This window comes from Chelon labrosus, assembly GCF_963514085.1.
Source record: "Chelon labrosus genome assembly, chromosome: 13".
In the NCBI taxonomy this organism is placed as follows: Eukaryota; Metazoa; Chordata; class Actinopteri; order Mugiliformes; family Mugilidae; genus Chelon; species Chelon labrosus.
In genome coordinates, this window is record NC_140346.1 from 26761779 (window position 1) to 26784406 (window position 22628).

General features: G+C 41.3%; 1 protein-coding gene across 1 annotated transcript in view; it reads left to right on the top strand.

Moving 5' to 3' along the window:
• Window positions 1-22628, top strand: part of sptbn4b (spectrin, beta, non-erythrocytic 4b) — a gene marked incomplete at its 3' end in the record, with an annotated part of 48280 nt that overhangs the window by 11413 nt on the left and 14239 nt on the right. The window contains exons 18-24 of the mRNA XM_084558422.1: window positions 553-793; window positions 985-1143; window positions 1547-1677; window positions 1766-1991; window positions 4022-4224; window positions 5841-5931; window positions 11279-11425. Of these exons, the coding sequence (XP_084414548.1) occupies window positions 553-793; window positions 985-1143; window positions 1547-1677; window positions 1766-1991; window positions 4022-4224; window positions 5841-5931; window positions 11279-11425 (1198 nt within the window). The remainder of the gene's footprint in view (window positions 1-552; window positions 794-984; window positions 1144-1546; window positions 1678-1765; window positions 1992-4021; window positions 4225-5840; window positions 5932-11278; window positions 11426-22628) is intronic.

The window sequence follows — 22628 nt, forward strand, 5'->3', positions numbered from 1 at the left end:
GTGTGTCTGAGTGTGTGTGAGTGTGTAGATCTTGGCTGAATGGGCGTACACTGAGACATGCTGGTCTGGAGGAGATTCAGGAGAACATACTGTGTGACGGTATGGTGAGCAGACCAGGCCTGGGCTGAAACCACAGCAGAGCAGAGAATAAACAACTGTCTCACATGAGAACAGGTCCTGTTGGGTCACAGAGAAAGTCTCAAAAACAAAATTACAAAGAGGACCACTTCATTAGTGTCATGTCATTGAACTCTTGCGTTAGCTGTGTTACTTTTAGCTTTTACGTATTTATCTTTCCCAACTAGCATTACAAGTTGTATGGCCTTAGGCTGATTGGTTTATTCTGCTAAATTTTATGAATGATGAAAGCCTGATAGTCCTACAGTCTATATTTTATCAACTTTAGTTGGATTGCAGATGACTGCTGTTGAATGAAAGGAGAGTGACTCTTTACTACAGATGTACATCACCACCATTGCATATTTCTCCTTAACAGTACCCCACTCTCCTCCCTAAGCGTTCAGTATTTTTCTCTCTGTCACACTGCACCAGGTGGAACAGCATTGTGGAGCTGGTTGAGCAGAAGAAAGATCAGCTAGACTCGATGCTGCGCCTGCAGAACTACTTGCTGGAGTGCGCCGAGATCAAGTCCCAGATCCAGGACAAGAGAAAAGCCATAGACGCCACCCAGTACGTCAGCAGTGATTTGGGAGGAGTCCTCGCTGTGCAGAGGCGCCTCTCTACCATGGAGGGAGCCCTGTCTGTCCTGGAGCCCAAGCTACTGCATCTACAGGTAGAGACTCCACAAACGTTTAAGGAGATCAGAGTTTAGGTTTGATATTTTCACTTCTGACCATTTTCGTGGTGTCTAATATTTGCTATATTTTGCTGTTACTGGAAATTTAGAATGTCAGAAAGTGTTGAAATATTATGCAACATAAAAGGCTAGAGTCACGATAAGGGTGTTTCTCTTTGGTGATGTAGGAAGAGGCGGAACATCTGGCCACTGCTCACCCGGGTCGGGCCATAGATGTTCTGGTGTCGTTTGATGGCATCAGTGTGGAGTGGGAGGAGCTGAAACGGACCCTGCAGGGATGCGAGGACTCGCTGATGGTGGCTAGCAGGCTGCAGAGCTTCATACAGGTAGAAATTCATGACTCAGGACTGCTGGACTAACAAAAAGAATAAAGCCACTCTTTGAAATCTGAAATTGTTATACTTGCATAGGTATATGAAGATTTTAACCATGTTACCTAAAACAACAGAGATTCAGAAAATAGTAGTTGGTTATTATAGGAAGTAAATACTTTATCTACTGGTAGCTGGCTAGATAAGCAGTGGTGTCTGACACAAAAGATGAAACTGTAGTCTAGAAGCTTACTGCCTTTAATTTCAACTTGAAAGACAGAAGCTACACACAAAACTCTAAATATTGTATTAATTGGATGTAATCATCTAAATCGATAAATTATTCAGTCTGCAGAAAGTGTTGACAAACTAAATAATCGATGAGATGTGAATCATCTTCCGTTACCTGTCTTTTTAGGATCTGGACTCGTTCCTCACCTGGTTGGTCCAGACACAGACTGCCGCCGCCTCAGACCAGCTTCCCAACAACCTGGAGGAGGCAGAGAAACTCATCAACAAGCACGCTGCCCTCAAGGAAGAGATTGGACGGTAGGTGGCAAGAAAAGTTTTTTTTAAAAAGAAGCTGTTTTATCTAATGTCTTAATGACTGGACCGGTCTCTGCTGTCGCTCACGCAGGTACGAAGAGGACTACGAGCGACTTCAGGCCATGAACGAGCTGCTGGAGTCCGAGGAGGCTCCTCTTCCTCAGGCCGCTCTGCAACAGTGGCTCCAGAAGCTCGATGTCGGCTGGAACAAGCTGCTGGAAATGTGGGAAAGCAGGAGAGAAGTTCTGGTCCAAGCTCACATTTTTCATTTATTCTTGCGAGACGTCAAACAGGCCGAGTCCTTCCTTAACAACCAGGTGAGAGAGACAGAGGATTAGCAGATGGTTGAAAAGGAGCTTCTCTGGTCAACTTGTGTGTATTCACATTATCTACTTCATGCACGTGTTAAGTGTTAACAGTTTACAATTTTTTTTCCTATTTTCAATGCACCACGGGAAATCAGCTTAACCTTAGCGACCTAATCATTAGAAGACATGTCTTTAATTATGTTTTATTAAAGCAGCTGCTGCTTTTGTGCAGCTTTTAGTTGATATTTTTCAGAGACTGACTGGCTGCCACTGAAGGAGTCAAATCCTCTTTGCCATGCTTACATTTTCCTTGTCCTCTTATCTTTTCTTCTGATGGAGGCAGACCAGAAGTTGCTGTACCGTGTACCGCACACAAAATCAGAAAAAAAAAGAGTCAGACGCACAAATAGTGCTTCACTTCATTACTGTTTTGGGGATGAAATAAAAAACATATACTGTGCATATAGTATGTTACACTCTTTATCAACCATCTACACGAGCTAATAAAAAGATGAGATATGAGGCGTGTAAAAGAACTTTTATCGTGATAAATCTCGCACTGCCTCTGTCCTTTATTCAGTTTACATGACGGCCTCAGTGTTCAGGATCATTTTAACACATCACATTAATATCACAGCGTCTGCAGGAACACTATCTCTCTGAAACCGGCTTAATGAGGCCTTGTGACTGCAGCAGAGTGTCAACTAGAGACTAGACTGGGCGTTGGCTTACAGCTCTGCCAACAAGAGAACAGTGGAGAGTGTGTTTGTGTCAGCAAGCATCTTATTGCAGTGTGTCTGTGTGTGTGTGTTATGTAGGAGCTCTTTGGACTGCAGCTTCTAGTAAATCATCTTACATCTACGGTACATTGTGGCTTCTTGGTGGAAGTGTGGGAGGAAAAACCGTTGGCAGCCTCCTGACGTCTGTTTTAGTGTGTTAACAACATACAATGTTATTTATAGTCGTGTGCAAAATGTGTTTTTGCTTTTAACTAATTTAAACTTTGCAATAGTTTTATGAAATATGTGAGCCTTAACAAGATTCATAGTTACAATTATTATATGCAAAGTAGTAGCTTCAACTATAAGTGCATTATAATTGCAGTTTAAAGTACACACATTAAATCACATTTTCACTTGTGGGACGATTTAAAACACAGAAAACAAGACATTTGTGGAAATATATTTTAGTCTTTAAAGTAGGTCAAAAAACTAGCGTCTGTCCACTTTGAGGGACGACTGGCTCCAATGTTTACCTGTGATGATGCTCTGCTTTTTACATCATCATACATATCATATAAGAAGCCAATTAGTGGTCCGAGGACCGGCGACCTCTACTTTCTGCTGCTCCAGTCCAGCGGCTAGGACAACACAGAGCAGACCGTGTATCTGGGGCTTGAGCCCATTTTGTGTAAATTCACATTTCTAGCTTCATCTAATCAGCTTCTCTGATCGGCCATTATAGAGGTCGCAGATTAAACTATTTACGTGGAATATCAGTCGATACTAATCCGATTGATCAGAGCATTCTTAGATCTCAGTATTACCTTCAGAGGTTGTTGTTTTCTAGTCTGAAATGTCACAGGCAGAGCTGACCCTGCCCTCTGTGTGTGTGTGTTGGCCAGAACGTCTCTTTGGGTTTGCTAACCGATCTTTACCAGGGACCAGCTCTCCTTATCAGCCCTGGAGGGGTTGATGTAGAGAGAGCAGCATTTCTTCTTCAATAACTATCAAAGATGTTCCGGGCCATTGATCTCTGTCTGCTTCTCCCTGTTTTTCTCTCTGCCTCAGTTTTAATTTATTACCCGGAATCCAGGCACATTTTTAATGCCGCGGTTTACTTGAGCAGTTTTGTTTTTAAACTCACAATTTTTACATTTTCAAAACAATGTTGATGGTTTATTAATGCTGTAGTGCTTGAGTATTGACTGATGCTGCAACTAATAATTGATTAATCTGACAGAAAACTATTGAAAACAACCCAATTTCAAGTTCCTGAACCAAGACACCTCCTCACTGCTCCTCATCTTCTTCTTCCAGGAGTCGGCCCTCGCTCACGTGGAGCTGCCCACCACCGTAGAAACAGTGGAAGCAGCCATAAAGAAACACAAGGACTTCACCACCACCATGGAGCTGAACCTGCACAGGATCAAAGCCGTGATCGAAGCTGGAGAAAGTCTGATCAGCCAGAGCAACATCTACTCTGATCGCATCCGAGAGCGCATCGACACCCTCGCCAACAGGTATCGGATACATACATACATGAAAACAATGAAAGGAAAGGAGAAAATAAAGAAATTAGACACTCTATAGCCTTAATTAAATAAAAGCAACAGCTTAAAAACCAGCACATTCGTCTTTGAGGATTTAATAATATTCTAAATCTGTGAATTTCTAAAATTAGACCTGTTAGACTGATGTGTTAAAGTATTCTGATAGGATTTACTCCAAGTTTTAGATGATAGCTGCTTTTTAAAAGCGCCCAGTAGTTTTCTTTATTAAATAATCAACAATTAAACCCATCCAAATGTTTCACGCTTCTTGTACCGCTACACTCTCATACGTGTTCGTTGAGCTGATTTTAAAGCACAAAAAACTGCGCAGCTGTCCACGCCCAATGCAGCACAATACAACACAATACAACAACAACAAAAAAAAAAAGAATAATAAAGAAAAGAGACTCACAAGTACAAATGAACAAAAGACACAAAACAGAGCCTCGTCTGTTTGACACCTGACCATGAAATCTGTGTGATAGCTGCAGCGGTGGGGTGTGTTTTGGGCGGGGGGTTGTGGTATTTATTCATGTGTGTGTGTGTCTTGACTATAGCAATGAAGAGAGCCATATGTTTTGGGGGTTTTTTTTAGATTTAATTTACATGAATTAAGGCGGTGGACATTTATTTTTCAGCCACTGGGGACAAATAAATGAGCACAGTCATTTTAACCTCTTGACGCCTGAATTGGTTTACAGTTATATAAAAAAAAAAAATTGTTTTTGCTTTCAAGCTGATTCTTAATTAATTGAAGATTGTTAATTTGTCTATAGTGCATAGTATAGATATAATTTATTGAAATTACAAAATCGATATGTACAAATACATGACAGATTACACACTATACACTGTAACACCAATTATTATAATCCAATTTGAAACAGAGCTCAAGCTTTTCACTTAGGACTTAAAAACGTTACTTTGTCCTATTCGTTAGCTTCCATTAACTGGATGTAGTTCCCACTCTGACTGGTCCTACGAGAAACTAGTGCTTGCAAAAGGTTCCTAGGTACGTATTGAATGTGCACAAACTGGCACTGAAGGAATACATACGTTATTTCGGCTGCAGAGTTCATCAAGGCGTTAATGGATGATATTCTGATTCCGTAATCAATCATTTTATAATGTATTTTGTATATTTATTAAGGTTGTCTTAGATAAACTAGGAATATCTGGTTTTGTTTGCTCTTATCCACAGATATCCGTTGTCGACCATGTATGTACTCGTCAGTTCTCTCTGATAGTGAGTCAGGGGTCAGTTGATAATTTTAGTTTTGATGTGTTATGTTCTCAGTCTGGCTACAGATGAATCATTGTATTACGACGACGATCACTGTGTAACTACGCTTACCAAGCAAAATCAAATGTTGAATCATGACTCAGAAAGTATCTCCTTTTGTTTTTCTGTGGTCATGTATTAACAGTATTCTTACATAAAGAAAGGTGCAGCCATTAAATAATTCATCAGAAATATTCAGGCTCAATATAAACATAGATACACACACAAATAAATATATTGAAGCTGTGTTCATTTATATTTATTAGCAGTTTGAAACTAAAGCTTCAATCTCTCACTCTCTCAGGGGAAACCAGAACAGAGAGCTGGCGCAGCAGTGGCTGGAAAAACTCAACGACCAGTGGGAGCTTCAGAGGTTCCTCCAGGACTGTCATGAGGTAGGAGACTAAAGTTGGATTTATGCTTCTGCATTGGATCTGCACTGTAGCCTGCACCACAGCCTTATGTGCAACTTTACAGAAATGTAACTACACATCTCAGTGTCACAACTCCAAAATGCGTTTCTCGTCCACGTCTCTCAGTGAACAAACAGTTCTCGCTCCTTCCACCATCACCATCTATTCAAACGTCTCTTTTGTGCTGCAGTGATTTCACCACTTATCGAGATTTATTAATTTCAACATGAGCTGCTCACTTTCAAGTGACACAGACACTAGGTGCTGAATACAGTTTTAGCAGAGTAATTACAGCATGATGCTGACACACCAGTGCACGAGTATAAATGCTTCCACTGATGTAGGCCACTTGTGTTGGCTATGACATTTAAGACTTATGAAGAAATGAATTAAAACAATTTAAGACCAAGAACAGGGGAAAATAAGCGGATGGTCTGATAACAAACATTAATATCACCCCTTTCATAGATAGCTAGGTAGTTAGATATTTACTTGTTACAAACAGTTTCCATTGGCTGATATAAACCTATATACTTCAATGTCTTTAGCATCTTATAATAAGATAATGGTTTACATCTGTAGATATTAAAACAAGCATTTTAGTGGGAAATCCTGAGCACATGTAGGCTAATTGGTTGAGTGACTATGTAAAGTATATGTTTGAGTTTATTTTATCAGTTCAGTCTCTGCTCTTTATAATCAACGCTGGACTTTTCCTCCCTCTACTGTATGATGTACTGTACTGCCTCAGTGGCATGATTTTGTGAGTGCTGTGCGAAAACATGTCAGCAGTTTTATACGTTGAATGGCTATTTTTTGTTGAACTATAGTCCACCCCTTCCTTACGTGTGCTGCTCGGTGCTCACCTCTTCTCCCTCCTGCAGTGTTTTCTGTCTCCCTCTGCAGAGTCACTGCCTTCTCTCTGGGCAAAATAAATCTTGTTTAGTTTCAGCAACTTTCTCTCTTTGGCTCTCGTGAATAATTCAGCAGCACGCTTCCTCATCACTTATTCAAAGGAGGAACACTAATTCATGTGTACATGAGAGTGTGTGTGTGCATGTGTGTATGTAGTGTGTGTCAGCCATATATCTGTCCAGCTACTCACATGTCTGCTTAAATACAGTATGCATGAGGAGGTCTTCCTGTGTATGTGCGGACTTCGGTGGATGAGTGACACTGCGTCAGTCTGTGTGAACCTGAGCTGTCAGGGTGTGTTCCTCTGTTGAAGCCAGGCTGCATCCTCCTGATTCCCTCTGCTCACTGCTGCTCTCTGTCAAAGTCAGATTGTTTCACAGAAAATGATCATAGCTACTCTGATCAAGTAAAGGGTGTGTGCAGCAAAAAAATCATTCTATTCCAGGGGCCATAAACTGGTTTTAAGTGCAGGAACATTTAGAAAGCCTTGATATTTATGGAACATAAAATGTTATAGTGTTGGCATACTCCTTACTCTGTGAAGATGCTGCAGAGTTGCCTTGTGTGCCACCAACAAGGGCTGTCAGTGAATGTTGACACAGTAATCTCTCTGGTTTAGCTTGTTGTAAATGATACTGAAAAGTACTAGACCCACATAAACCTTTATTTTCCACTTTATTTTGTCTTGAGGACAAAAAGGAACTCAAGGAGTGAGCTGGGTTTGAGATCATGCTGTAGCCTCTTACCCAGATTCACTTCCTAGTTTGTTTCAAGAAAAGAACAGGTGTATGCCCACGGGCAAAACTGCTAAATACAGTGTGTGTCTAGTGTGTGTGTGTGTGTGTGTGTGTGTGTGTGTGTGTGTGTGTGTGTGTGTGTGTGTGTATATATATATATATATATATATATATATATATATATATATATATATATATATATATATATATATATATATATATATATATATATATATATATAAATGTGACACATTCTATGTCTCTCTGTGTAAATATCCTCTAGTCGTTCGGTGCTTTTCCTCTATCAGGTACGCTAATATACACTCACCCGCCAGCTCATTAGTAACACCTCACTAGTGTCGAGGTAGACCCCCATTTGTCTTCAGGACTGCCTTAATTCTTTGTGGCATAGTTTCAGCAAGGTGGTGGAAATGTTCCTTAGAGAGTTTGGTCCATATTGACATGATAGCTTCATGCAGCTACTGCAGATTTGTTGGCTGCACATCCAGCTGCACGCATGATGCAGACGGCAGTAAAGGATCCATGCTTTCATCACGACCCTACCTTACCCTGCTGAGACTCACCAGACCAGACCACCTTTGCTGCTGTAGTTCATCTTCTTCAAGGTTCAACGTGTTGAGACTAGTCTGGCTATTCTCCTCTGACCTCCACCATCAAAAAGGCATTTTTGTCCAGAGACCTGCTGCTCATGAGATGTGTTTTCTTTTTCAGACCTTTATATGTAAACCCAAGAGATAGTTGTGTATGAAAATCCCAGTAGATGAACAGTTTGTGAAACAGTCAGACCAGCCCATCAACAAACATGCGTCTGTGAAGGTCATTTAAATAAAACTCTATTCCCCATTCTGATACTGACTTAGTTGAAACCACAGCACTAAGTTGATGTCAAGTTCTTTGATGCTAAAGAGTTTCACTATTCCTGAATCTTAATTAAATCCTTCTAAGGTCATCTTCAATCTCTTATTTTTCTTTGTCTATTTTTATTTTTTTGACATTGTCTACATATATGGCAAACGGAAATAAATTCTGAGTCCTAGTCCAAACCTTCTCCTGAGTTCCAGAGCCTTAAAACATGTATAAAGATTATTAAAGGTTGTTGACAGCCAAATGGGGATTTATATCATGACAGCGGGAATCATGATTTCCCAGATGTCAAAGTAAAGATTATTTAGTTTGACCGGAAATCTAAAACCCCAAATTTACACTAGAGAAAATATGTAAATTATCAGTTATCAAAATAGTTCATGAACTCCTCAAATAATAGATTAGGAGATTTCTTTTCAGCTCTTTCTTTTTTAAAGCTCTTACTGCAGTGTTGTCACACAACTGTGGATTTACAACAACTTTTTTTCTTGAGGTGTCGTCTGTTTAATGTCTAGAGACCAACGTGATGATGACGTCTGATGACGTGATGATGACTGTAAGACTGAGGGTCCTTGTCTTTCCGCTGTCATTGTCCTCTCCTCCTCTCCCTCTTCTTTTCTGTTCCTCTTTTCCTCCTCCACCCTTTCATCCTCACCCCAGTGCTGCCCCCAGTGCTCTCCCACACACTCCTCCTCTCCTCCTCTCCTCCCTCATTCAATTCATTTACAGTCTCAAGGGGGGAATCAGACTGCGACCCTCCGTGACCTCTGCAGTCGTGAAGCCTCTGTGCCGTCCTTACTGTATGAGTGCACACATTGTCGCCTGCCTCTGCATGTACGTGTGTGAATGGTGCGAGGCGTGTTTACTCACATTGGCCAGTGTGTCCTTAACCTCCCTGTACAGTGTGTGATTGTGTGTGATAGCTCTGGGAAGAGGAAACAAACGGAGGGGGCGTTTATCTGAAATGTAGCCTTGATGCGTTAAAGAAAAGAGGAGCGGTAAATCCATCAAACTACAGATACACCATTGAGGATAAATCACTGCCCTGTCCAGTCCTTGTCTGCCGGACTCTTCCTTCCACACTGTTAAGCCTTTCTCTTTTCCAGTGTTACTCTCTCTCTCTCCTTTTTTTCTCTGCTTTACCACTGCAGCAGCGTCAGGCAAGCTGGAGACAGAGAGTACAGCTGCCTGGGACTGCTGCAGAGAGGAAGAGAGGGATGAGAGAGGGGGGAGATGTGTGTTGGAGTGGGAGGGGAAAGATAAAACAAAAGCAGCTGTAGACGAGTCGTGAGCTCGGCTGTTAGCGGAGCCCGGCTTTCTTCTACGTCTGTTAAAAGCAAAAAAAAAAAAAAAAGAAATAACGAAAAAGCTTCTGTTTCTGAGCCTCGCACTCATCCGTCCTCCTGCTCTGACACAGTTTAAAGCCCACCTCCCCCATCCACCTTCTCCAGCTCAGCATCATTAGCCGTGACCGGTGAGCCTGGAGGCGTTGCCTGCATCCCCTGCCCCCCAAAAAATCACAATCCCAGGCTTTTTGCTCCTCCCTCTCCTCCTTCTCCTCCACTCTGTCTCTCCTCCAACCAGCCACTTGCTCGCCTGCTCGCTGAAGGTGTGGGCCAGGGGAGGGGCGGCTGTGCACCGGCTGGGCTGCCTGCCATTTTATTGTTTTGGGGAGGAGGGTTTTTTTTCTTCTTCTTCTTCTTCTTCTCTCAGTCATCCTTATTCTTTCCCTCTCGCCCGTCACTGATCCGCCCCCGCCCCTCCTCTCTCTCCTGGTTGAGTGTACAGCGAGTCCTCAGCAACACGGCAAGAAGAGAGAGAGAGAGAGAGAGAGAGAGAGAGAGAGGAGAGCTCAGCCTCAGCTGGAAGTCTCCAGTCTGTCTCTTTCCTCCTGTGTTGTTGTTATTTACCCTTCTGCCTGGCGTTTTCCTCTCACCTCCGCTTCGCTGCCTTCTGCTCAGCTCATCAGAAGGATCTCTCCTTTTTGTTCTCCTTGTCATTTTTCTCTCTATCTGGCTCTGCGGTGAAGAGTATCTTTGCATGTGTGTGGCGGCAGACCAGCGAGGATGCGGATACCAGCGGCTGCCTGCAGCTGCCACAACCCTGTGGGCTGTTCCCGTTAAACGCTGCCGGTAAACAGATCGTTTCCTGTACAGTTGGGTATGGAGAGAGGGAAGGAGGTGCAGGTGGAAATATTGCATGCAGGTACGAGGCTGCTGCTGGAGGAGGGACGAGGGCGCTGATGCTGACCTGAATATTTTGGTGACGCTAAGGTGTTCTCACTTTGTGTTTGCCTCATGCAAAATGTGCAGAATGTGCAGGTTTTACTCTCTGATGGAGAGAGGAGGCGTGCGTGGGTGTGTGTTGATGCTGTGGACCCTGTGATCTGTTGTGCTGTGTGCACATGTGAATTCCTGCCGCCATGCTTGTTGGTACACGTGTGTCTGCCTACATGCGCCTGCGATGCGTCATTAAATATTAATGGTTGTGTGTTTGACCTTGTGTTTCCCACTGTACGCTGTACTGTTGGTCTGTTGATCTGCAGTACACTCTAGTTTTTCGTTAAGTTCGTTTACTTCACAGAAGCTAATGAAAACTTACATGGGTGAATTATGATAATATAGTGTCTGTGTGTGTCTCAAATTTGGGAACTTGACACAGTTTCGCAGCAGTTAGTTTGTGTGGATATTTGGTGTATCCACATCCTCACAACAGCAACAGTTACAGTATTTCTAACAGTATGAGTCCAGTATTGACACCTCTCTCTCTTTCTCTCTGCCACTCTCACCCAGCTGGGGGACTGGGTGTATGAGAAGATGCTAATGGCGAGGGACAGCAGCAGAGACGAGACCCAGAAGCTCCACAAGAAATGGCTGAAGCACCAGGCTTTCATGGCCGAGCTGGCCCAGAATAAGGAGTGGCTGGACAAAATTGAAAAGGTGAGTGCTGCTTGTCGTCCAAAGTTCTCCTGTGTTGCAGATTTGTTTCTCTTTCGTGGATGTTTGCATGTAGTGTCTGGTTTTAAATCTTTCCAGGCTGAAAGGAGGTCGTCAGGACAGAGGCAGGACATGTTGGTTTGGATTTTATATGGACTGTGGCCTACTGATCCACTAGAGAAATTCTACATATCATTATTTATATAATGACACTGAAGACAAAGCAAAAATATCCACATTTAGTGAAATGGGGTTTTAATGAGGTACCATCACTAGTGTCTGGTATCAGTGACGTATTAAATCCCCGTCTAGACAAACTATCATTGTTAACGCCCTGTCTGCATATGTCCTGTGGTTTCCATTTTTCCACTGAGTCTAAAGATGAGAAATTAAAGAAGAACAAACGGAGTAACACATGGCATATACTGTACATTAGATGCCAATTAGCTTATTGTGCTAATGGCTAGCAAAATTAAACAATTTGACATGTTATGTTCGCTGACATTACCAAATATTAAGATTTATTTATATTGTCCTAAAGAGAAAAGGGACCTCTTATGATTGTTTCCCTTCAAACAGGCATCCCTAATCGCCGCCTGCACAGCCTTTCACTACCCAATGTCAAATTGACAACAGTCCTATTAAGCACCCAAGCGCTAAACTTATTCGATCAAAGCGTAACGAAGACATTAATGAGAGGATTGAAATAGAGAGGGGAGCGCTGTTACCCTGCTCTGTGTCCCGATATGATCTGCTTCTTTTTAAGGCGATTTATACAACGCATCAGTCTCACGTCTGAAGCTGCAGTCGACACAGATGTAATTGGGTTAGCCAGTGGTTCCCTAGCTGCACGTCTCAGTTGCACAAGGTTGTCTTTGGGCAGTTGTGTTCACACCTCTGACTGGCTGCACTGACATGAGGCTGGGTGTGTAAAATCATTACTGCTGAGTAGAACTGTACCTCACTGCCACGTTTCTGCAGTTGTCTCAGTCGCATCACTTATAATTGTTATCCTTTATGTTGTGTTGTGCCTCTGCCTGTTACGGTGATACTTGAGAGACATTTGCTCAGGTTGAAATACCACAGAGTTGATTTAAATTGTTTAGTTGTCTTTTGGGCCAACCTATTAAATGCCATGATCCCCAATTAACATGAGCATTAATTAGATGCTTAGATTAGTTTAATTTTAGTAGTGGGAAATATATAAAAGATGATACAAGACCCATGTTCTGTCAGTTATTGTTGAAATGAGTACCAAGCGAAGACAGGGTAACTGATACCAAAGCTAAACGTGTCTCTTTATGTTTCTACTTCTGATCTACTGCTGATTCACTTCATCAGTTCATGTGATTGTCGTGTTCGGCCTTCACACGGTTCCTGTTTCAATACAAAATTAGATATTGCACTTGATGACCCTTCAGATGATTCGTGAGTAACAGTGAGTGGCTGGAGTTTTGACAGGACACATGGACCCATATGGGCTGTTTGTAGGAAATCAAACGTGTGACTGTTTAGTTAGCAGGCTGTGATTCTATCTGATGGAGTCTATGGTATAAACAAATCATGGCGGTGCATCTGTTCAGAGGAAAGCCAAAGAGAAACTTTATTTCTAGCGAAGCGACGCTACATTTATTATCATAAATCTCATGGACAAGGCGGAAAATTAGCCGACAAAAGTGGAAACGAAGTGAATGGAGCCAAGGAACAACACACTTACAATTAAACCACTAATAATCAGAACGATAATAACCCAGTCAGAGTAAAAATAACCATCTCCACCGTATCAGAATGGCTCGATCATAAGGTGTTCAATAGGAAAATGTTAGCCCCTACTAGCCATTTAAACATTTGATCTGATGGTTTCTAACTGGTTGGAATAAAGCTTTTCTTTCTGAGGATGTTATGGATCACAAACAAAAAAAACAAGTTTGCTTAAAGGCACTGCTGGGATTTGAACCCAGGATCTCCTGTTTACTAGACAGGCGCTTTAACCAACTAAGCCACAGCACCCTTACTTATGGAAAATGGCATTGTTGAAAATGTGGAAACGTCTTGGACATAGTCTATTGAGTAACTTCAGGGTTGTTAGTAAAGTAAAAATTACTTAGCCTTCTTCTTCTTGCATTATATTTCCAGCTGACTTGCTCCACAGCAGCAGAACCACTTTGTCAAGTTTTGTTCGGAGCATGTCAACAGAGCAGTTTATTTAGCATCCATTTAAACAGGCACAGCCACTATGTTATGTGTTATCTCTGTTCTTACAGTAAAACTACCTTTAACACGGCGAGACAAGAACTAAAATCATTAGTTGAAAGACAGAAGATGAATCACACTAACATAAAATTAAAAGATCTGATGGTTCCAGCTCTTTAAATATGAGAAATTGTGGCCTTGTCTTACGTTATTATAAACTGAATTTCTATGGGTATTTGGACTTCTGGTTGGACAAGTCTAACCACTTAACGTGGGTCCTCCAGAAAATAAAGATGTTTTGTCACTAATCCTGACCCAACATTTGGAACAAATAAAATGGTTGGCTAATTAATCCACTACAGTGTTGATTTTCTGGTCAAAACGTAATAATATAATATATAATGTTGAGAGTGCAGCATGGACGGAGCTCGCCGGGTTGTTTCCATTGTACAGTCATGGGTCGTATACTTATCTGACGGGAAGACTTAGGTTTCTGAACATGCTTATAGGATTATAGAGAGATAATGAAGACACAGAGGAGAGACACTGTCGGCTGTAGCTGCTTTTCCATTGTTTTTCTGCAAGTGATAATATTTTATTTGTAATATGAGGATTTTCGGATTCTATTATAAACTCGTTATTTGTAAATGGGGAACTTTTAGCTTTAGTTGGTGCAAATTAAGCTCCATAAATATCACATATGTGGCTCCTCTGATGTGTAAAGCTGAAGTATTAGATTAATGTTAAGTGCATGACTTTGTTTTCCCCTCATGATGAAGGTATTGTTTGGAAGCCAGCTTGACTCTCCCAACCTAAGACATTTTTGCAGCAGAAAGTTGGTCTAGATTAACTCTGTTGGGATCTACTAATTAAATAATGTGGGCGGACTTTATATGGTGATGGACAGAAGAGTAACGGCAACGTTGGGGCGTAATTTTAACATCTGTTGTTGTGAAAAACATTTTAGTCCAAAGAAGAACATTGTTTCGTCTCCACTTTTAAAGAATCTGTTTAAGTTTGAAGACTTGGTTTTAGGGTCCATGTTAAAATTAGAAATATAAGGTTAGGTGGTTGGCAGGGAACATTTTCTGCCAGTGTAATCCTATTGCTCTACTCGTCCCAGCTCATGCTCTCCGGTAGCAGACTGTAGTCACACCAGGCTGTCTAGTTGTTGGCAGATAGACAGGGTTTAGCTCCTGAACTCATACGTGGCAGCCATGTTCACCCCACAAGCCTTCTCTATGGCGGTTGCTTAGCAACTTGCAATTTTTTTTTGCAGTTTTTTGGCTTTGTTTCATGGCAATGCTGACTAGTGTTTGATTTTTTTTTTTTTCTTGGAGCATCCCATAGTCTAATGGTTGAGGCTCATACAACATAACCGGTTTCATTGCAGACGGGACACTCTTGCTGCATGTTATTGTCACTGTCACTTCTAACTGTCAGCTGTCAACTATGAGTTAGATGTTTTATGGAAAACCCATTAAACAAATTAGGTTAACCAGAGAAAGTGGTTTGATGATGAATCATGATTGCTTAAGGTAAAAATAGGGCTGTAGTCTTCTAAAATAAAATCTTGGTAACATTGCAACGACTCAAATCAAAGAAAATCTGTTTGTCATGTCTAAATTAATTGAGTCAGTCGCCTGGTAGACATTAATCACCATGATTTTAACTTCATTATTTTACGCTTAAATCAGCAAACGACTCAGAGCGTGAACCTGTCCTTATTTCTAATATGTTCATTTTAAAACCTTGAGCATTAACATAAAAATTAGCGATAGCAACGGGAGCGAGTGTACATACTGTGGTCATACAGTGCATTCTTTGACATGGTGTCTATTAGTTTCAAACAACTGAGTAAATGTTCAGTAAATGTTGAAGAAGTTAGACCGAGCAGAAAACTTCCCCAGGCCGTCTGTTCCTCCACCCACCTGAAATAATCGATTAATCCCAGAAGGCTGCTCATGTAGCAGTTGTCCAACCGGTGAGAATCTGGTCAGATATTACCCTCATTTTATATTTGAGCTGATGACGATCCTGTTTTTGTTGTGATTCTTCCTCTCACCATCAAACTGCATGTTGTGTCCTGGTTGTGTCTCTTCGCCGGTGTCCTCTGAGACTCTTCGGTCTATTTTTGTGTGCGAGGTAAGAAACCTTCTCTGCTGTGACGAACTCTTTGAATCACATTGCATATTTTTGGGATAGCGTTCGCCATCTGCGAGTACATGTGTCTCCGTACAGTCAGCGTACACTTTGTCTTTGCATGAAATTGTTTTGCTTAAATGTCAAAGAGAGTCCGTGGTAGCTGGATGATATTAGTCTCATTTTCACATACTTTCTTTTATTAGTTCGTCTGTTTCTCTCTTTAATGGTAAGAACATTTATAGACCAGACACACAAGGCCATTGTTTTAGTAGATATTTATATTGCTAGTGTTTTTTTTTTATCTTCTATCTAATGAAATTTCAGATTTGCAGATAGTTCTTGTATGAACATGTGTTTTAACACGTACAGTGTAAGGTCAAAGACGGATATAACAGCAAAGAGTGTGGCGAGCTTTTGTTAATCTTTCAAGGATTGTAAACAAAATATTTCCCCCTACATGAAGTGTTTATGCGTCCTCGTGGGTGTTTAAGTGTTTCCAAAGACCCTCATGAAGTTAAACACAAATAGAAAGTATGGTAAATTCTGTGTGTTGAAGCACAACACAAAAACGGATTACAGTTCAGTAGAAGTTGCTTAGACAAGTACTTCATCTATGCCTAATAATATAAGGAATGTAATGGTCTGAGTGTCACTGGTGAAACTGACTCTAGACTCAGTAGTGATAGCGTGCCCTTCATCAACACCATCATGTTATCACAGATTGGTGGGAGTTTGAAACATGTAACAGTGTGAGAGTGTCAGTGAAGGGGACATCCCGGCAGAGGACGCCTTTTTGGTTGATCACGCTGAACACCGCGTGCTCGGCTTGTCGTGACGTCAAGCGGCCGGCAGCAACTGGAGCAACCTCTCCTCTTTCCTGTGCTTTTGGTGGTTGCCTGGCAACAGCTGCTCAATCCCCTCTCCCTTCTCCTCCTCCTCCTTCTTCTTCTTCTTCCCTCCCCTCTTCGTACAGCTCGCATGTGAAGGTCATCCCTCCATCCCTCCCCTTCTCTCTCTTCCCCTTCTCTCTCTATCTCACCTGGGGTGCTCTCCATTCTGTTAATTCTGCTTCCTCCCATCCTCCTGTCCCAGCCTATGACCTGGAAATTGATCAAGGTCTGCCGTTATCTAAAATGTTTTTTAATGCTTTTACTGTTTTGAGCGAGAACACACGGGTTCTTTTACCGGACGGCAACGTTCTTTTGATCAGAATCAGTTTCTTAATAGGTCAGTTGATCTGATAGGACGGTACGACGAGCAGCAGGGCTGTTCTAAAAACAGTAGATCATACAAACTAGCAGTGGAAAAAGCATTGGTTGAACCGAAGGTAGCGCTCATGCATGGTTATATATGATGTGGTTACATATTATAGATAAATAAATACTGCGTTTGTAAAGAACTGTGCAAACAAGTCCTAACTTCATTTTGGTTATTTTACCTCCTCAGCACATCTTCATTCAGGCAAAATAGACTATAGCTTTATAGTTTGGTTCTTGTGCACAGTTGTGGTTATTATTGTTAGTGCTTTAATGTCATATATGTCTCTCATAAGCCAATTAGGTTTTATCCTGTCAACAGTTGTTGTTGTGGACATGTTAGTAACAGTTTCTCTTCCATTTCTTTCCTCTTGCATTTGTATATGTATGTATATGTAGGAAAAAACTGCAATTTAGTGCACACAATACATCATATTACCAGGAAAACACAAGGATGAGATTTCTTAGGAAAACTTAGTCACGTGAAACCAGTCTCACGAGACTACAGCAAGATTTCTACTGAGCGGATGCAGGAAATGGCTCATATTTAAAATATTGATTCGAGGATTTTATGAATCAGTGTCTGATCTCTCATATCTGGATCAATTTGAACCAGAAAATCAATTTATAAACCTTGAGATCCAGCCTATGACACTAGATGTTAATGTAGTGTAGTACACAGGTCCAAATCTAATAAGCTGAGCTTTGCAGTGTTCTCAATGTATAATGCAGTGTTCAATCAATAACTGCTGATCTGTCGCTGCAGGATGAATGGGCCTCCTTAACGACCCTGATAAACAAATCTGAATATATGTGGATGATATCTCTAGCGTGAAACAAAGTTTGTAAATAACGACCTGAGTGAAAGTGTGTCGAGACTCATAGAATAAAGATTAGCAATTATGAAGAGGAAATGAAGGAATCATTTTTCTTGAAGAACTCTTGCAGGTTTTTGATTTCAAACCTGAAAATAGAACCAGAGTTTTTCTATTTACAGACTTAGAAATCGATGTAACAGTAGCCTACTGACTTTTAGATGATGTGTTTGTAGTAAAGACCTGCCGAGTCATTCTGTAATGTCAGTAATGTAACTCTGTCGTGATTGAGACCAAATAGAAGCTGCTTCCCGTTAGGGGTGATTTGCTTCAGTTGCAGCAGATTGTGTTTGTGTATGTGAGTCTGTGGGGAAGCGTGTGAGTGCACAGTGAAAATCTAGCTTCAACTCATACAGCTTTTGATTTGACTCCCATCATTCTTGATAATTAATTGGCCTCATTAACGCGCTGGCAATGACAATCAGTCTCTGCTGCTGTGATCCCACTTTTACTCTCTCTCTCTCTCCGTGTATCACAGTTTAGTGAGGAGGAAGTTCAATGAAAACAACGCCCTGAATGAACATGATCTCAGTGACTGTTGATCGTTCTTGCTAGCGTCACTTCTACCTTGTTATAATGTTCAGTTTATGTTGAAACAACGTCAGAAATGTGGTAAATCAGCTATTTACTGCATGGTGCTGTTAAACTTGATTGTATTAAACACTTAAGTGTTTCTGACGAATAATAATTGGAGTGCATTCAGTGTACCTAATGAACTGGCAGGTGAGTGTATATTGTCTATTAAATTTCACTTTCTCACTCTCAATGTTAGTTTGGGTCATGGTTAAAGCTAATTTGCTAATCTTAGCAGTTTAAAATGCTAATATGCTAAATGCATATGTAACATTGGATGCTAACATTAAATGCTATGTCAGTGTTAGTGTTTCTGCATTAAAATCCACGGGTTTCCCCAGTATTTTGTTATTTTGCCAGTCTTTATGTAATAATCTCACAAACAAAGATTTAACTTTTCAAAATGAGTTGTATTAATATATATTTTTATGCACATTAGTGCACCTATCTACTTTCCCTTTTCTGTTTATGCTATACTGTATGCCCTCACTCACAAAGCCCTCTGTGCATTAAGCTTTGACCTGCAGGTTTGTGCTGGCTCTGCAGTATATGAGAAATCGTGCTTGTGAATGAGGAGAGTGTGTGCGTAGGTTTGTGTGTAGGTGTGTGTAGGCGGATGTGTAGGAGCCTGCGCTGAGAACATCAATGAGGCTTCTCTTGCTCTGAGCAAAACAAACAGAGATATGCTGTTGTATTTTTATTGCTTTCAGTCAGTGCTAGTTTTATTTAGATACTTTGGCAACGCTGTTCATACAGCACAGCTGCCAGTAGAGGACACAGAATTAGACTGAATGGAGACAGTGATGATGAGGAAGATTGGAAGAAAGGAAGAGAGTCAAAGTCTGGTTGCATTTTCCAGACAGATGCTGTTTTAGAGCTACACTAGTTAAAATGTGTGCAATCTAATATCTTAGAAGTAGACAAAGACTTGCTTTTCACAGAAAAGATAAAGGTCAGTTGCACTTAGTAATCACTTACTGGAGCTCATTTCTGATTTATCCCTGCAGCTAATCTGCTGTGTCTGTCTGAATCTGTGCCTCACAGTGATGCTAACCAGCAGCTCCCTCTGCCTGCACTGCAACCCCTTCAAAGAGAGCTCAGCTTTGACAGGCCTGCACGTACACCAGAGGGGCGTAAACTGCTAAATTTCTTTATTATTTCAGCGTCTAACAGCGTCTCATTTATTTTCACAACACTGAACATCTCGTCGTCTGATAAAATTCTTATTCTTGTTTGGAATCTGTGGCCGTGACCGAAGCAGCTTGGAGTTTATTTACTTCTCTAGTTATTTACCTTGAGTTATTATTATCAGACCGGAAAGTGCAGAGAAATGAAAAGAAAACCATCAGAGTGTTTTTCGCTGTGTCTCTCCAATCCTGGGGCCCTCTTAGCTTTCCGGTGTTGTCAGTACAAAATGATGTTCTCCTGAGGACTGAGAAAGACAGACTTCTCTTCCTCCAGTCAAACTGATGCTTTTACAGCAGAGCAGAGGAGGAGAGGGGGGCGCTTTTAACGCAGACGGGACAACAGCTCTTCTCTCTGCTTCTGGATGGCCACTTTCTAGAAAATATCTTATCAGATGTCTGCCTGTGATTACAGTGATTACGCATCTCTCAGTCCTTGAATCTTGGTCAGAACTTGGCTTTTCCCATTGTTTTTGTTCAACAACAGTACGAGTAGTGAGATTCAGAGGCCACTGAATGTTGTGTTGCATACATATACGAGTTATATCCAATAGATGGCATGTACATTGTGACTTTGGAAACTATACCCTGCCAAAAAAAATTACTTCACAACATCTTTCCTAAGAATTAATGTTTTTTGTTGTTGTCATTGTTTTCAAGGCTCAAGCTGGAGCCCTGGCACTAGCCTCCCATAAGCAGATTCATTGAACTCGATTTCAGAGAATAGTGTGCATCAGTAACACACTTCAAAACATCACATACTACAACCTGCTTTTAATTAAATGTAAAAATGCATGTGGGAATCCCTGCAGGATTCCTCTGAGTAAAGAGTGATGTACCAGATCATTAAAACATGTGAGAACTTTAAATTGGAACGTGCCGAGCGAGCAGTTGTTCGCGGATTTCTTTTTTTACATGTGGAGTAAATATTGACACAGTAGCTGCAGTGGCCTGAGCGTGACAGACCCTCAGAGTGTCAGCACTGACACCCAGGAGCAGATGTCCACTGTGAAATACACAGCAGACAGCAGAAAGAGGCTGACCCATCTGTTACTGTTAGCATCAGTGCTCTGTCAGGAGTCGTCTCTCTCGCTCCTTGAGGTCTTTTCCCTGTTCTCTCTCGGTACCTGAATCGTCTTTAGTTGCAGCTGTATTGTTTTCAACTTTCTCTTAAGTTATTTTTGCTTTTATTGAACAGTTGATAATATATAGACTGGGCATTGGCTGGATTCATGCAGAGGATATTGTTGTTGTATCCATCCAACCATCACCAAGTCCAGAACACTTTCTGAAATCTACACATGCATAACAATAATAATTCTGAATTACTTTTGCCACTAAAAATGTGCACATTACTCACAGTGATTTTATGTTATGCCTGACAGACTGCGGTTTTCTGGTGTCAGGTTGTCGCACTAGCTTATCTAATGTGTTCTGAGCTGGTTGCACTTCTTGGCTAATTATCCACGTTGAGTCAGAGAGTTTGCTCCGATTTTGTTCTTCAGCTTAGAGAACGAGAAGAAAAACAGAAGTGACAAAAGTAGTTCAAAGGGCGCACTTCCATTTTGCATCTTCATCTCACATCCGCAGATATTTTAACCAATAACATGATCATCTAGAATCACTATGATTGAGGAGAAGCCAGTTCTGTGTAATGGTTTGTAGCTCCTCCTAGCCCGTTTCCTGGAAGAGCTATTTCTTCCCATGCAGGCACAGACCTTACTGTTCTTTGGGATGTGTTCAAGTGCACATTTATTACCTGGACAGAAGTGACATTAGGCGTCAGCATCGTAGATTTAGTGTGTCCCTACCTTTAAACTTTCAGAAATTTAGGTGACTTACAAGAACCGAGAGCGTCTGTAATATGGGTCAGGCTCCAAAAATACCTCATCCTTTAATTCCCATAATGCAACTTGATAGCATCTTTCATTTGACTCTCCCTACTGGGTAAACGCAAGCTTGAAGCTGAAGCCAAGATAGCATTAGAATACATATCTTTCTTTTTTACATTCTTCTAATGGTGAGTAAACTCATCTTCATGTGTAAAGGCAGCTTAACCAAAAGAGATATGGGGACATGGATTTTCCTGTTTGCTGTTGGTTCTCTGATGATACTGTTTGCACGAGCACAGGAAAATCAGCGTCCTCTTTGAACTGCAGACTGAGTATACTGTACATGAGTGTGGAGTAGCAGCTCTGAGCCCACACAACCCTCCCACTCACCGCAGAGGACGGCATGCATCAGCAGCCGGACGGAGAAACTCTTCACTAGAATGAAAGCTGATGTAACGCGCTAACAGTGCTGGTGTGTGGTCTGATTGTGCTGGTCCATTGTGTGTTAGTGTAATGCAGGTTTGTGTGAAGATACTTGCTGCAGTTTGAGAGAAAATCAACATCCTTCCTCTTTTTTGCACATATAAACTTTTACCATAAAGTAATGCACAGATTTCCTCAGTCCTTGTCACTCACACTCCCGGTCTAAGCGTCTGTACCGGAAGCATTCTTATCTCATCGGTGCCATCCAGTCTCCGGTCATGAGGCAGCGCTGTGTGTGTGTGTTTGTGGATTTTATGATAACCTGAGTGAGTCAGGACAATGACTCACCGCCGGATACTTTACCGTCCTGGCGAGATGTCTTGGCAGAGTCTGAAATGACCACCTGCCATGCGCCAAATGGTGGAAAATTTTGTCTTTGGCTAAAAATAAAAGGGTCAGAGTTACCAGTCGGACGGAGCAACTTATTTGTTGAAAATCTCTGGTAACTTCAAACAGTTGATATTGATATTTAGGAGCATCCTTGTTGGATGAATATAGAGCTCATAACGACTTAAATTATATTATTATTGGTTTACATAGAGGCAATGGCACAGATTTATAATGCCCATCAAATGTTTTTTCTTTGTTCATGTATTTTTGCAGCTCTAAAACACACATTGAAACACTCAGGCTAAACAAGACGAATATCAATTGGATGGGGGAAA